A 15,675-nucleotide genomic window follows, 5' to 3' on the forward strand; every position below is an offset into this window, starting at 1 on the left:
GAGGAGGAGGGGCAGGAGACAGTAAGATTTTTGGCAAGCCAGAAATGGGTGCCAGAGGGGTGTGGGTGCCAGAGGGGGTGTGGGTGCAAGAGGGGGTGTGGGTGCCAGAGGGGGTATGGGTGCCAGAGGGGGTGTGGGTGCCAGAGGGGGTGTGGGTGCCAGAGGGGGTGTGGGTGCCAGAGGGGGTATGGGTGCCAGAGGGGGTGTGGGTGCCAGAGGGGGTGTGGGTGCCCAGAGGGGGTGTGGGTGCCAGAGGGGGTGTGGGTGCAAGAGGGGGGTGTGGGTGCCAGAGGGGGGTATGGGTGCCAGAGGGGGTGTGGGTGCCAGAGGGGGTGTGGGTGCCAGAGGGGGTGTGGGTGCCAGAGGGGGTATGGGTGCCAGAGGGGGTGTGGGTGCCAGAGGGGGTGTGGGTGCCAGAGGGGGTGTGGGTGCAAGAGGGGGTGTGGGTGCCAAGGGGTATGGGTGCCAGAGGGGTGTGGGTGCCAGAGGGGTGTGGGTGCCAGAGGGGGTGTGGGTGCCAGAGGGGGTATGGGTGCCAGAGGGGGTGTGGGTGCCAGAGGGGGTATGGGTGCCAGAGGGGGTGTGGGTGCCAGAGGGGGTGTGGGTGCAAGAGGGGGTGTGGGTGCCAGAGGGGTATGGGTGCCAGAGGGGGTATGGGTGCCAGAGGGGGTGTGGGTGCCAGAGGGGGTGTGGGTGCCAGAGGGGGTATGGGCGCCAGAGGGGGTGTGGGTGCCAGAGGGGGTGTGGGTGCCAGAGGGGGTGTGGGTGCACAGGAGCAGCATCAGTGGCAGAAACTAGGGGACTGCAGGCAATAGAGTTACATCCCCAGCCCCTGGTTCCAGCCCTGGGCAATACAGGCAGGTAGGTGGAGCTCCCCCTGGGGGGGCAATACAGGCAGATAGGTGGAGCTTCCCCTGTGGGGCAATACAGGCAGGTAGGTGGAGCTCCCCCTGGAGGGATATACAGGCAGGTAGGTGGAGCTCCCCCTGGGGGGATATACAGGCAGGTAGGTGGAGCTCCCCCTGGGGGGCAATACAGGCAGGTAGGTGGAGCTCCCCCTGGGGGGCAATACAGGCAGGTAGGTGGAGCTCCCCCTGGAGGGATATACAGGCAGGTAGGTGGAGCTCCCCCTGGGGGGATATACAGGCAGGTAGGTGGAGCTCCCCCTGGGGGGCAATACAGGCAGGTAGGTGGAGCTCCCCCTGGGGGGATATACAGGCAGGTAGGTGGAGCTCCCCCTGGGGGGTAATACAGGCAGGTAGGTGGAGCTCCCCCTGGGGGGCAATACAGGCAAGTAGGTGGAGCTCCCCCTGGGGGGCAATACAGGCAGGTAGGTGGAGCTCCCCCTGGGGGGATATACAGGCAGGTAGGTGGAGCTCCCCCTGGGGGGATATACAGGCAGGTAGGTGGAGCTCCCCCTGGGGGGTAATACAGGCAGGTAGGTGGAGCTCCCCCTGGGGGGCAATACAGGCAAGTAGGTGGAGCTCCCCCTGGGGGGCAATACAGGCAGGTAGGTGGAGCTCCCCCTGGGGGGCAATACAGGCAAGTAGGTGGAGCTCCCCCTGGGGGGCAATACAGGCAGGTAGGTGGAGCTCCCCCTGGGGGGATATACAGGCAGGTAGGTGGAGCTCCCCCTGGGGGATATACAGGCAGGTAGGTGGAGCTCCCCCTGGTGGGTAATACAGGCAGGTAGGTGGAGCTCCCCCTGGGGGGCAATACAGGCAAGTAGGTGGAGCTCCCCCTGGGGGGCAATACAGGCAGGTAGGTGGAGCTCCCCCTGGGGGGCAATACAGGCAGGTAGGTGGAGCTCCCCCTGGGGGGCTATACTGGCAGGTAGGTGGAGCTTCCCCTGGGGGGTAATACAGGCAGGTAGGTGGAGCTCCCCCTGGGGGGTAATACAGGCAGGTAGGTGGAGCTCCCCCTGGGGGGCAATACAGGCAGATAGGTGGAGCTTCCCCTGGGGGGCAATACAGGCAGATAGGTGGAGCTTCCCCTGGGGGGCAATACAGGCAGATAGGTGGAGCTTCCCCTGGGGGGTAATACAGGCAGGTAGGTGGAGCTCCCCCTGGGGGGCAATACAGGCAGGTAGGTGGAGCTCCCCCTGGGGGGCAATACAGGCAGGTAGGTGGAGCTCCCCCTGGGGGGCTATACTGGCAGGTAGGTGGAGCTTCTCCTGGGGGGTAATACAGGCAGGTAGGTGGAGCTCCCCTGGGGGTAATACAGGCAGGTAGGTGGAGCTCCCCCTGGGGGGTAATACAGGCAGGTAGGTGGAGCTCCCCCTGGGGGCAATACAGGCAGATAGGTGGAGCTTCCCCTGGGGGGCAATACAGGCAGATAGGTGGAGCTTCCCCTGGGGGGCAATACAGGCAGATAGGTGGAGCTTCCCCTGGGGGGTAATACAGGCAGGTAGGTGGAGCTCCCCCTGGGGGGCAATACAGGCAGGTAGGTGGAGCTTCCCCTGGGGGGTAATACAGGCAGGTAGGTGGAGCTCCCCCTGGGGGGCAATACAGGCAGGTAGGTGGAGCTCCCCCTGGGGGGCAATACAGGCAGGTAGGTGGAGCTCCCCCTGGAGGGATATACAGGCAGGTAGGTGGAGCTCCCCCTGGGGGGATATACAGGCAGGTAGGTGGAGCTCCCCCTGGGGGGCAATACAGGCAGGTAGGTGGAGCTCCCCCTGGGGGGATATACAGGCAGGTAGGTGGAGCTCCCCCTGGGGGGTAATACAGGCAGGTAGGTGGAGCTCCCCCTGGGGGGGCAATACAGGCAAGTAGGTGGAGCTCCCCCTGGGGGGCAATACAGGCAGGTAGGTGGAGCTCCCCCTGGGGGGATATACAGGCAGGTAGGTGGAGCTCCCCCTGGGGGGATATACAGGCAGGTAGGTGGAGCTCCCCCTGGGGGGTAATACAGGCAGGTAGGTGGAGCTCCCCCTGGGGGGCAATACAGGCAAGTAGGTGGAGCTCCCCCTGGGGGGCAATACAGGCAGGTAGGTGGAGCTCCCCCTGGGGGGCAATACAGGCAAGTAGATGGAGCTCCCCCTGGGGGGCAATACAGGCAGGTAGGTGGAGCTCCCCCTGGGGGGATATACAGGCAGGTAGGTGGAGCTCCCCCTGGGGGGATATACAGGCAGGTAGGTGGAGCTCCCCCTGGTGGGTAATACAGGCAGGTAGGTGGAGCTCCCCCTGGGGGCAATACAGGCAAGTAGGTGGAGCTCCCCCTGGGGGGCAATACAGGCAGGTAGGTGGAGCTCCCCCTGGGGGGCAATACAGGCAGGTAGGTGGAGCTCCCCCTGGGGGGCTATACTGGCAGGTAGGTGGAGCTTCCCCTGGGGGGTAATACAGGCAGGTAGGTGGAGCTCCCCCTGGGGGGCAATACAGGCAGGTAGGTGGAGCTCCCCCTGGGGGGTAATACAGGCAGGTAGGTGGAGCTCCCCCTGGGGGGCAATACAGGCAGATAGGTGGAGCTTCCCCTGGGGGGCAATACAGGCAGATAGGTGGAGCTTCCCCTGGGGGGCAATACAGGCAGATAGGTGGAGCTTCCCTGGGGGGTAATACAGGCAGGTAGGTGGAGCTCCCCCTGGGGGGCAATACAGGCAGGTAGGTGGAGCTCCCCTGGGGGGATATACAGGCAGGTAGGTGGAGCTCCCCCTGGGGGGGCAATACAGGCAGGTAGGTGGAGCTCCCCTGGGGGGATATACAGGCAGGTAGGTGGAGCTCCCCCTGGGGGGTAATACAGGCAGGTAGCGTGGAGCTCCCCTGGGGGGCAATACAGGCAAGTAGGTGGAGCTCCCCCTGGGGGGGCAATACAGGCAGGTAGGTGGAGCTCCCCCTGGGGGGATATACAGGCAGGTAGGTGGAGCTCCCCCTGGGGGGATATACAGGCAGGTAGGTGGAGCTCCCCCTGGGGGGTAATACAGGCAGGTAGGTGGAGCTCCCCCTGGGGGGCAATACAGGCAAGTAGGTGGAGCTCCCCCTGGGGGGCAATACAGGCAGGTAGGTGGAGCTCCCCCTGGGGGGCAATACAGGCAAGTAGGTGGAGCTCCCCCTGGGGGGCAATACAGGCAGGTAGGTGGAGCTCCCCCTGGGGGGATATACAGGCAGGTAGGTGGAGCTCCCCCTGGGGGGATATACAGGCAGGTAGGTGGAGCTCCCCCTGGTGGGTAATACAGGCAGGTAGGTGGAGCTCCCCCTGGGGGGCAATACAGGCAAGTAGGTGGAGCTCCCCCTGGGGGGCAATACAGGCAGGTAGGTGGAGCTCCCCCTGGGGGGCAATACAGGCAGGTAGGTGGAGCTCCCCCTGGGGGGATATACAGGCAGGTAGGTGGAGCTCCCCCTGGGGGGATATACAGGCAGGTAGGTGGAGCTCCCCCTGGGGGGTAATACAGGCAGGTAGGTGGAGCTCCCCCTGGGGGGCAATACAGGCAAGTAGGTGGAGCTCCCCCTGGGGGGCAATACAGGCAGGTAGGTGGAGCTCCCCCTGGGGGGCAATACAGGCAAGTAGGTGGAGCTCCCCCTGGGGGGCAATACAGGCAGGTAGGTGGAGCTCCCCCTGGGGGGATATACAGCAGGTAGGTGGAGCTCCCCTGGGGGGATATACAGGCAGGTAGGTGGAGCTCCCCCTGGTGGGTAATACAGGCAGGTAGGTGGAGCTCCCCCTGGGGGGCAATACAGGCAAGTAGGTGGAGCTCCCCCTGGGGGGCAATACAGGCAGGTAGGTGGAGCTCCCCCTGGGGGGCAATACAGGCAGGTAGGTGGAGCTCCCCCTGGGGGGCTATACTGGCAGGTAGGTGGAGCTTCCCCTGGGGGGTAATACAGGCAGGTAGGTGGAGCTCCCCTGGGGGGCAATACAGCAGGTAGGTGGAGCTCCCCCTGGGGGGTAATACAGGCAGGTAGGTGGAGCTCCCCCCTGGGGGGCCAATACAGGCAGATAGGTGGAGCTTCCCCTGGGGGGCAATACAGGCAGATAGGTGGAGCTTCCCCTGGGGGGCAATACAGGCAGATAGGTGGAGCTTCCCCTGGGGGGTAATACAGGCAGGTAGGTGGAGCTCCCCCTGGGGGGCAATACAGGCAGGTAGGTGGAGCTCCCCTGGGGGGCAATACAGGCAGGTAGGTGGAGCTCCCCTGGGGGGCTATACTGGCAGGTAGGTGGAGCTTCTCCTGGGGGGTAATACAGGCAGGTAGGTGGAGCTCCCCTGGGGGGTAATACAGGCAGGTAGGTGGAGCTCCCCCTGGGGGTAATACAGGCAGGTAGGTGGAGCTCCCCCTGGGGGGCAATACAGGCAGATAGGTGGAGCTTCCCCTGGGGGGGCAATACAGGCAGATAGGTGGAGCTTCCCCTGGGGGGCAATACAGGCAGATAGGTGGAGCTTCCCCTGGGGGGTAATACAGGCAGGTAGGTGGAGCTCCCCCTGGGGGGCAATACAGGCAGGTAGGTGGAGCTCCCCCTGGGGGGGCAATACAGGCAGGTAGGTGGAGCTCCTCCTGGGGGGGCAATACAGGCAGGTAGGTGGAGCTCCCCCTGGGGGGCAATACAGGCAGGTAGGTGAGCTCCCCCTGGGGGGGCAATACAGGCAGGTAGGTGGAGCTCCTCCTGGGGGGGCAATACAGGCAGGTAGGTGGAGCTCCCCTGGGGGGCAATACAGGCAGGTAGGTGGAGCTCCCCCTGGGGGGGCAATACAGGCAGGTAGGTGGAGCTCCTCCTGGGGGGGCAATACAGGCAGGTAGGTGGAGCTCCCCCTTGGGGGGGCAATACAGGCAGGTAGGTGGAGCTCCCCCTGGGGGGGCAATACAGGCAGGTAGGTGGAGCTCCCCCTTGGGGGGGGGCAATACAGGCAGGTAGGTGGAGCTCCCCCTTGGGGGGGGGCAATACAGGCAGGTAGGTGGAGCTCCCCCTTGGGGGGGGGCAATACAGGCAGGTAGGTGGAGCTCCCCCTGGGGGGCAGAGGCAGATGAGTACCTGGGTATAGCGGCCCTTCCCATAGATTTCCAGCACAGGTAACGCAGGGGCGTGTCTAGTATCAATCAGCAGCCTATCAGATGGCTCCGTGCGGAAATAGAAGCAGCAACCCGTACCGGTACCTCAGTGGCCCAGTGCCTTGTGGCTCCCATAGACCCGCTGGGCCGCTGCCTGGGACCAACAGGAGCCAATAAGAACCTTCGCATCTCGGCAATAGTCTCTTCCCAAGGCCCCAGAGTGCGATTCAGTGGGCGGGGCTGCTAGGGGCGGGGCTGGGGAGCACTGTCAGGCTATTGGCTGCAGGTGTTGCGGGTTGTTAGGGGGCGGGGAGACGCGGTTGGCAGGGAGTGAGTGGCAGGTGTATTACCCGGAAGCGGCGGTAGGTACCGGGGTGAGGGGCCATGGGAGCCGTGAGGCAGGAGGTTCGGTACCAGAGGCTGCGGGACTCGGAGGCGGAGGAGCCGGAGGGACAGGTGTCTGTCCGAGTGTTCAGGTACCGCGGCCCCCCCCCCCTGTCCTTCCCCCCCACCCCCCCGGGTGCGGCCCCCCCCCCCTGTCATTCCCCCCGCCCTGTCATTCCCCCCCCATTCCCCCCCCTGTCATTCCCCCGCCCTGTCATTCCCCCCCCCCCCCCTCGCCCTGTCATTCCCCCCCCCCCTGTCCCGCTCTCCCCTCTCCCTATACTGTATATATATATCGCTATTACAGTCTCTCATTATACCTGAGTATCACTCACTGTGAGTATATATACAGCCTTCTCATTACTATTATTATCATCCATGCACCCCACTTACAGTGCCCTGCCCTGGGTGCCTGGGTGCCTGGGTGTCTGGGTGCCTGGGTGCCTGGGTGCCTGGGTGCCTGGGTGCCTGGGCTGGCCTGGGTGTCTGGGTGTCTGGGTGCCTGGGGTGCCTGGGTTGGGGTCTGACGGTGTCTGGGTAGCCTGGTGTGTCTGGGTGTGGGGCCTGGGTTGGGGTGCCTGGGTGCCTGGGTGTCTGGGTGTCTGGGTGTCTGGGTGTCTGGGTGTCTGGGTTGTCTGGCGTGTCTGGGTGCTGGGTGCCTGGGTGTCTGTGTGTCTGGGTTGTCTGGGTGTCTGGGTGCCTGGGTGCCTGGGTGTCTGGATGGGGTGTCTGGGTGTCTGGGTGCCTGGGTGCCTGCGGGTGGCCTGGGGTGTCTGGGTGTCTGGGTGTCTGGGTGCCTGGGTGTCTGGGTGCCTGGGTGCCTGGGTGCCTGGGTGCCTGGGTGTCTGGGTGTCTGGGTGTCTGGGTGTCTGGGTGTCTGGATGTGTGAGGGATACACAGTGAGTGTGAGCGAGGGATACACGGTGAGTGTGAGCGAGGGATACACGGTGAGTGTGAGCGAGGGATACACGGTGAGTGTGAGCGAGGGATACACGGTGAGTGTGAGCGAGGGATACACGGGTGAGTGTGAGCGAGGGATACACGGTGAGTGTGAGCGAGGGATACACGGTGAGTGTGAGCGAGGGATACACGGTGAGTGTGAGCGAGGGATACACGGTGAGTGTGAGCGAGGATACACGGTGAGTGTGAGCGAGGGATACACAGTGAGTTGTGAGCGAGGGATACACTGAGTGTGAGCGAGATTACACGGGGGGGGTTTGAAGGGGAAGTTGGTTTGAGCGAGGGGATAACACGGTGAGTGTGAGCGAGTATACACGGTAGTGTGATCGAGGGATACACGTGAGTGTGAGGCGTAGGGATACACTGTGAGTGTGAGCGAGGATACACGGGTGGAGAGGATAGTGAGCGAGCGAGGTTAATGAGTGTGAGCAGATACAAGAAAAAAAAAATATACAAAGTCGGGGAAGGATAACAAGCAGTAAGGTGGAGAAAACGGAAAGTGAAAAGTAGTAACAGATAAGCGAAGGACCACAAAGTGATGAAGAGACAAGAGACGAAATAAAAAAGAGGAACAAACAAAACGGATGTACGAGCGATCACACTGAGCTGCGAACACTGGCCATTGCGAAAACAGTGTCTTGACCGAACAGGATTGGTAACACGGTGAGTGTGAGCGAGGGATACACGGTGAGTGTGAGCGAGGGATACACAGTGAGTGTGAGCGAGGGATACACTGAGTGTGAGCGAGGGATACACTGAGTGTGAGCGAGGGATACACTGAGTGTGAGCGAGGGATACACAGTGAGTGTGAGCGAGGGATACACGGTGAGTGTGAGCGAGGGATACACTGAGTGTGAGTGAGGGATACACAGTGAGTGAGGGATACACAGTGAGTGTGAGTGAGGGATACACTGAGTGTGAGTGAGGGATACACTGAGTGTGAGTGAGGGATACACTGAGTGAGGGATACACAGTGAGTGTGAGTGAGGGATACACGGAGTGTGAGTGAGGGATACACGGAGTGTGTGTGAGGGATACACTGAGTGTGAGTGAGGGATACACAGTGAGTGTGAGTGAGAGATACACAGTGAGTGTGAGCGAGGGATACACAGTGAGTGTGAGCGAGGGATACACAGTGAGTGTGAGCGAGGGATACACAGTGAGTGTGAGCGAGGGATACACAGTGAGTGTGAGCGAGGGATACACAGTGAGTGTGAGCGAGGGATACACAGTGAGTGTGAGCGAGGGATACACAGTGAGTGTGAGTGAGGGATACACAGTGAGTGTGAGTGAGGGATACACAGTGAGTGTGAGTGAGGGATACACAGCGAGTGTGAGTGGGTGTGGCTGCAGCACGTGTGTGTGTAAATGAGTGACAGGAGGTAACATTCCTTGTGTGTAAATCAGAGCTGTGTGTGTGTGTGAGAGAGTCACACCCTCCCTTCCCCACCCTGGCACAACTCCCAGCAGCCACTCCCTGGGTGCCCTATTGGCTGTGAGCCCCAGTCACTCGCTTTTAACCCCTGCATTGCTCTGGCAGAGTAAAGAGTGTATGTCTTGTTATGTGTATTGTGTGCAGCATACAGGGAGTTACAGTTACACAGGGAGTGACGCTGGGGCAGGGTGCAGGGAGTTATAGTTAAACAGGGAGTGACGCCGGGGCAGGGTGCAGGGAGTTATAGTTACACAGGGGAGTGATGCCGGGGCAGGGTGCAGGGAGTTACAGTTACACAGGGAGTGATGCTGGGGCAGGGTGCAGGGAGTTACAGTTACACAGGGAGTGACGCCGGGGCAGGGTGCAGGGAGTTATAGTTAAACAGGGAGTGACGCCGGGGCAGGGTGCAGGGAGTTACAGTTACACAGGGAGTGACGCCGGGGCAGGGTGCAGGGAGTTATAGTTAAACAGGGAGTGACGCTGGGGCAGGGTGCAGGGAGTTACAACTACACAGGGAGTGACGCCGGGGCAGGGTGCAGGGAGTTACAGTTACACAGGGAGTGACGCCGGGGCAGGGTGCAGGGAGTTATAGTTAAACAGGGAGTGACGCCGGGGCAGGGTGCAGGGAGTTATAGTTACACAGGGAGTGACGCCGGGGCAGGGTGCAGGGAGTTACAGCTACACAGGGAGTGATGCCGGGGCAGGGTGCAGGGAGTTACAGTTACACAGGGAGTGATGCCGGGGCAGGGTGCAGGGAGTTACAGCTACACAGGGAGTGACGCTGGGGCAGGGAGTTACAGTTACACAGGGAGTGATGCCGGGGCAGGGTGCAGGGAGTTATAGTTAAACAGGGAGTGACGCCGGGGCAGGGTGCAGGGAGTTATAGTTACACAGGGAGTGACGCCGGGGCAAGGTGCAGGGAGTTATAGTTACACAGGGAGTGACGCCGGGGCAGGGTGCAGGGAGTTATAGTTAAGCAGGGAGTGACGCTGGGGCAGGGTGCAGGGAGTTACAGCTACACAGGGAGTGACGCCGGGGCAGGGTGCAGGGAGTTACAGTTACACAGGGAGTGACGCCGGGGCAGGGTGCAGGGAGTTATAGTTAAACAGGGAGTGACGCCGGGGCAGGGTGCAGGGAGTTACAGCTACACAGGGAGTGATGCCGGGGCAGGGTGCAGGGAGTTATAGTTACACAGGGGAGTGATGCCGGGGCAGGGTGCAGGGAGTTACAGTTACACAGGGAGTGATGCTGGGGGCAGGGTGCAGGGAGTTATAGTTACACAGGGGAGTGATGCCGGGGCAGGGTGCAGGGAGTTACAGCTACACAGGGAGTGATGCCGGGGCAGGGTGCAGGGAGTTATAGTTACACAGGGAGTGATGCCGGGGCAGGGTGCAGGGAGTTACAGTTACACAGGGAGTGATGTCGGGGCAGGGTGCAGGGAGTTATAGTTACACAAGGGGAGTGATGCCGGGGCAGGGAGTTACAGTTACACAGGGGAGTGATGCCGGGGCAGGGTGCAGGGAGTTACAGTTACACAGGGGAGTGATGCCGGGGCAGGGTGCAGGGAGTTATAGTTACACAGGGGAGTGATGTCGGGGCAGGGTGCAGGGAGTTGTGCCAGGGCCCTTAGTGCCTCTCACTGGGGCAGATCCTGATCCTATCATGGAATCCAGTCCGACTGGCTGATCCAGTCACAGCCCCGGGCCGGCGCCAGTCCCTCAGGCAGAATAATACTCAGGGATTTGGGAACCTGCTGAACCTGCTGGGCCAGTCCCGGGGCTCAGTGTTTATAGAGTTTGTACCGGCACTGTGACTCCTACAGGGGCAAAATATCCTGCCCCCTACAGGGCACACGTGTCATTGCATCACCCTGTGTCGTGGCATCTACGGGGCAGCTCCGGCTGAGGGCACAAGGGCACTTTCATCCTGCCCCGGGCACAGCTGTACCCAGGGTTGGACTTGGGGGTGCAGGGCCCACCGGGGCTTCTGTCTCAGGGGCCCCTGCACCCCCCCAATGCCCCCTACCGCGGCCTTCACACACCTTCCCACAGGGGCCCCCCCACCCCTATGACCCCCTCCCCCGAGCGCACTTAATGAAACCTGCCCCCCCTTAACTGCCCCCCCCCCCCAGTGTAACCAATCCCAACTGGGCCAGCCTTTCCCCATAACTGAGCCCATTCCCTTTATCAGCTTAGTCGCTCTTCCCTGTACTTTCTCTATTTCATTACTGCCCCCCCTTATATATTTATATATAGTGACCCCCCTTAACTGCCCCCCCCAGTGTAACCAATCCCAACTGGGCCAGCCTTTCCCCATAACTGAGCCCATTCCCTTTATCAGCTTAGTCGCTCTTCCCTGTACTTTCTCTATTTCATTACTGCCCCCCCCCTTATATATTTATATATAGTGACCCCCCCTTAACTGCCCCCCCCCCCCCCCCAGTGTAACCAATCCCAACTGGGCCAGCCTTTCCCCATAACTGAGCCCATTCCCTTATCAGCTTAGTCGCTCTTCCCTGTACTTTCTCTATTTCATTACTGCCCCCCCTTATATATTTATATATAGTGACCCCCCCTTAACTGCCCCCCCCCCCAGTGTAACCAATCCCAACTGGGCCAGCCTTTCCCCATAACTGAGCCCATTCCCTTTATCAGCTTAGTCGCTCTTCCCTGTACTTTCTCTATTTCATTACTGCCCCCCCCTTATATATTTATATATAGTGACCCCCCCTTAACTGCCCCCCCCCCCCCCCCCAGTGTAACCAATCCCAACTGGGCCAGCCTTTCCCCATAACTGAGCCCATTCCCTTTATCAGCTTAGTCGCTCTTCCCTGTACTCTCTCTATTACATTACTGCCCCCCCGGAGAGCATGTTGCCCCAGCCTGTGCTGAAGTTATATCTCTAGGTAAGTACACACTCATTTATATAAATATCCTATTCCTATTTAGGAACTCCTCCCCCCATGGGCGGGGCAGAGAGACCTGCCTGCGAGTGCTCGCCTCCATGCTCCTCCTAGTGGTGGCCGTGGGATTTGTCCTGTATGAAGTGCAGTTTAGCAGCGCGGGGCAGCCCCGGGGGCAGAATGGGTTACTGGGGAGCTCGGAGCAGACTGGGAACGAAAAAGAGTTTTTGGACTCAGATCATGAAGAGGAAGAGGAGGAGGAAGGAGATGAGAGTCACCACCACAGCCACCAACATGGGCCTGATGGGCACTCCGACTCCTCCTCTGCTGGGCACCACCATGCCACTGGCACCTACCATCATGGCATCGCTGTGACTGACTCTGGTGAGTGTTCCTTCTGCTCACACTCACCTACTGCACCCAGTGCAACCTCACATTAGCCTACCTACGCCACTCAGGGGACCCTCACACTCGCCTACCTACGCCACCCAGGGGACCCTCACACTCGCCTACCTACGCCACCCAGGGGACCCTCACACTCGCCTACCTACGCCACCCAGGGGACCCTCACACTCGCCTACCTACGCCACCCAGGGGACCCTCACACTCGCCTACCTACGCCACCCAGGGGACCCTCACACTCGCCTACCTACGCCACCCAGGGGACCCTCACACTCGCCTACCTACGCCACCCAGGGGACCCTCACACTCGCCTACCTACGCCACCCAGGGGACCCTCACACTCGCCTACCTACGCCACCCAGGGGACCCTCACACTCGCCTACCTACGCCACCCAGGGGACCCTCACACTCGCCTACCTACGCCACCCAGGGGACCCTCTCACTCGCCTACCTACGGCACTCAGGGGACCCTCCCTCTCCCCTGTGTATCTGCCCCCCCATATATATGTGAATATCTTACCCCTGTGTATACTCCCCCCCTGGTACAGACGCCTGTTCGCAGATCGGGAAAGACATCCTGCAAGATGGCGGCACAGTGGTCGATGCTGGAATTGCTTCAGTTTTGTGTTTGGCAGTTACTCACCCGCACAGCACTTCCCTGGGTAAGGTGCAGAGCATTCCCCCCCCCCCTTATACACAGCGCAGAGCATTTCCCCCCTTATACACAGCGCAGAGCATTTCCCCCCTTATACACAGCGCAGAGCATTCCTCCCCCCTTATACACAGCGCAGAGCGTTCCTCCACCTTATACACAGCGCAGAGCGTTCCTCCCCCTTATACACAGCGCAGAGCATTCCTCCCCCTAATACACAGCGCAGAGCGTTCCCCCCCAATACACAGTGCAGAGCGTTCCCCCCCCCTTATACGCAGCGCAGAGCGTTCCTCCCCCTAATACACAGCGCAGAGCGTTCCTCCCCCTTATACACAGCGCAGAGCGTTTCTCCCCCTAATACACAGCGCAGAGCGTTCCCCCCCAATACACAGCGCAGAGCGTTCCCCCCCCTTATACGCAGCGCAGAGCGTTCCCCCCTTATACGCAGTGCAGAGCGTTCCCCCCTTATACTCAGCGCAGAGAGTTCCTCCCCCTTATACTCGGCGCAGAGCGTTCCCCCCTTATACACAGCGCAGAGCGTTCCTCCCCCTTATACACAGCGCAGAGCGTTCCCCCCTTATACGCAGTGCAGAGCGTTCCCCCCTTATACTCAGCGCAGAGAGTTCCTCCCCCTTATACTCGGCGCAGAGCGTTCCCCCCTTATACACAGCGCAGAGCGTTCCCCCCCCTTATACGCAGCGCAGAGCGTTCCCCCCTTATACGCAGTGCAGAGCGTTCCCCCCCTTATACACAGCGCAGAGAGTTCCTCCCCCTTATACTCGGCGCAGAGCGTTCCCCCCTTATACACAGCGCAGAGCGTTCCCCCCCCTTATACGCAGCGCAGAGCGTTCCCCCCTTATACGCAGTGCAGAGCGTTCCCCCCTTATACTCAGCGCAGAGAGTTCCTCCCCCTTATACTCGGCGCAGAGCGTTCCCCCCTTATACACAGCGCAGAGCGTTCCCCCCCTTATACGCAGCGCAGAGCGTTCCCCCCTTATACGCAGTGCAGAGCGTTCCCCCCTTATACTCAGCGCAGAGAGTTCCTCCCCCTTATACTCGGCGCAGAGCGTTCCCCCCTTATACACAGCGCAGAGCGTTCCCCCCTTATACTCAGCGCAGAGAGTTCCTCCCCCTTATACTCGGCGCAGAGCGTTCCCCCCTTATACACAGCGCAGAGCGTTCCTCCCCCTTATACACAGCGCAGTGCGTGTATTTCTATGGTGCTACTTGTGTACTCGGTGCTGTACTGCGGAACAATACATTCATAGGGCTGAGTGTCAGAGAGACAGAGGTCCCTGCGCTATAGAGCTTACAATCTAAGTGGGAGCGTAATTTACAGACACAAATAGGAGAATATTGAGTGCTGGGGGGACCCCCAGACAGTGCTGTACCCTAATGTATCTCTTACCCTTACTGTAGGGGGCGTATTCTCCTGCATTGTGTATAATGGCAGCACCAGTAGTGCCAGCCTGCTGAACGCTCTGCCACGTGAGCCCTCCCCCACTCCGTTTGGGATTCCCATGATGCTCCACGGTCTCCGCCTACTGCACCAGAATTACGGCCACAAGCCATGGGCGGAGCTTCTGCGTCCGGCCATCAACCTTGCGAATGAGGGGTTCCGTGTGGACGACCCACTGGGCCGCGCCTTGCAGAACAATCGGCAGTTCATCTCCTCCTCTGAGGGACTCTGCAAGCTCTTCTGCCAGAACAATAACCCCACTGGGGGGCTGAAAGGAGTGGGGGAGACAGTGACCAACCCTCCCCTGGGGGCCTTCCTGGAGCAGCTCTCTACTCTCTATACGGACTCCTTTGTGACGGGCCGACTGGCCCAGAGCCTCCCTGCCGATACCGACTCCGCCATAAGGGACAAGTTCACAGCCGCTATCTCCCAGAATCGCCCTGATATTGAGGCCCCCCTGACTCTACGTGTAGAAGAGCTTACACTTTATACATCCAGTGGCCAAACTGCTGGGTCGATTCTGTCCAACTTTATGCAGAAACTCAGTGAGAACTCCAGTTCCGACTCTTTGCTGCTTCCATGGATGGGCCGGAGGGCCGCCCCTGTAGGGACCAATGTGATGGTAGCGCGCTCCTCTGGGGACCTCTTGGTACTGTCTCTCTCCCTCAACAGCTCATTTGGCTCAGGATTTGTCTCTCCCATCACAGGGATCCTCCTCAGCGACTTTACCCAACATGGCGATGTCTCGCACCCCGACTTCTGGGCCTGCCCAGCGGTGCTGTCTGTAGGGGCAGATGGGGATGTAATGGGCTTGGCAGCCACTGGGGGGAGCTCTGTTCCTTCCTCTCTGGCTCAGGTTATCTTAAACCACCTGTTCCTTCAAATGAATCTGACCGAGTCAGTCCGGGAATCACTGGCCCATGAACATTCCCCTGTGGGGGTAACGCAGCCGGAGACCCCTAGGGGCACAAACCCACCGGAGACCCCTAGGGACACAAACCCACCGGAGACCACTAGGGACACAAACCCACCGGAGACCCCTAGGGGCACAAACCCACCGACGGCTGTGGCTGTAGCAGTAGAAGCGGAACATATTCACGTTGCCAGATCTTCGGGCCTTTGCTGTTTTCACGAGGGTTTGTAGGAAGGTCCCCCCTGTGTCGGATACAATAGACTGTTCCACATATATTGCCCATAATGCCCCCTGATGGGTAGAATTAGATGGACTGTGTGATGCCAGAGGGGCCGCTGGAACTGGCATAGACTTTATTAGGCCAGCGGGGGGCGCTGTTATGTGTTTGGCCTACTGTGACCTGTTCAACAGCTTCATCACAGCACAGAATAATAATATATTGTTTTTTATAATTATGGTTTTGATCCATTTCTTTCAAAAATATGCGCTCAATACCCGCACCTGTCAGTCTGTGCTACAGGGGGCGCTGTCGCTAACTATCCTGTACTCACAGGTATAAAAGCATTTAACCCCTATAGGGTAATATAACCCCCAGAATC

General features: G+C 60.2%; 1 protein-coding gene and 1 long non-coding RNA gene across 2 annotated transcripts in view; one reads left to right on the top strand and one right to left on the bottom strand.

The window, feature by feature from the left end:
* Positions 1-6,181, bottom strand: part of retn.1 — a 65,288-nt gene extending 59,107 nt beyond the window's left edge. Inside the window, exon 1 of the long non-coding RNA XR_004220814.1 lies at positions 5,953-6,181. This is a non-coding gene — a long non-coding RNA (resistin, gene 1). The remainder of the gene's footprint in view (positions 1-5,952) is intronic.
* Positions 6,182-6,304: 123 nt separating this feature from the next.
* On the top strand, positions 6,305-15,533 carry ggt6 (gamma-glutamyltransferase 6). The gene is made up of 4 exons (XM_031895017.1): positions 6,305-6,445; positions 11,697-12,034; positions 12,601-12,714; positions 14,124-15,533. Exons 1-4 carry the CDS (start codon positions 6,354-6,356, stop codon positions 15,305-15,307), a joined length of 1,728 nt encoding a protein of 575 aa, XP_031750877.1. The 5' UTR covers positions 6,305-6,353; the 3' UTR covers positions 15,308-15,533.
* Positions 15,534-15,675: the final 142 nt, after the last annotated feature.

This window comes from Xenopus tropicalis, chromosome 1, assembly GCF_000004195.4.
Source record: "Xenopus tropicalis strain Nigerian chromosome 1, UCB_Xtro_10.0, whole genome shotgun sequence".
Lineage (NCBI taxonomy): Eukaryota > Metazoa > Chordata > Amphibia > Anura > Pipidae > Xenopus > Xenopus tropicalis.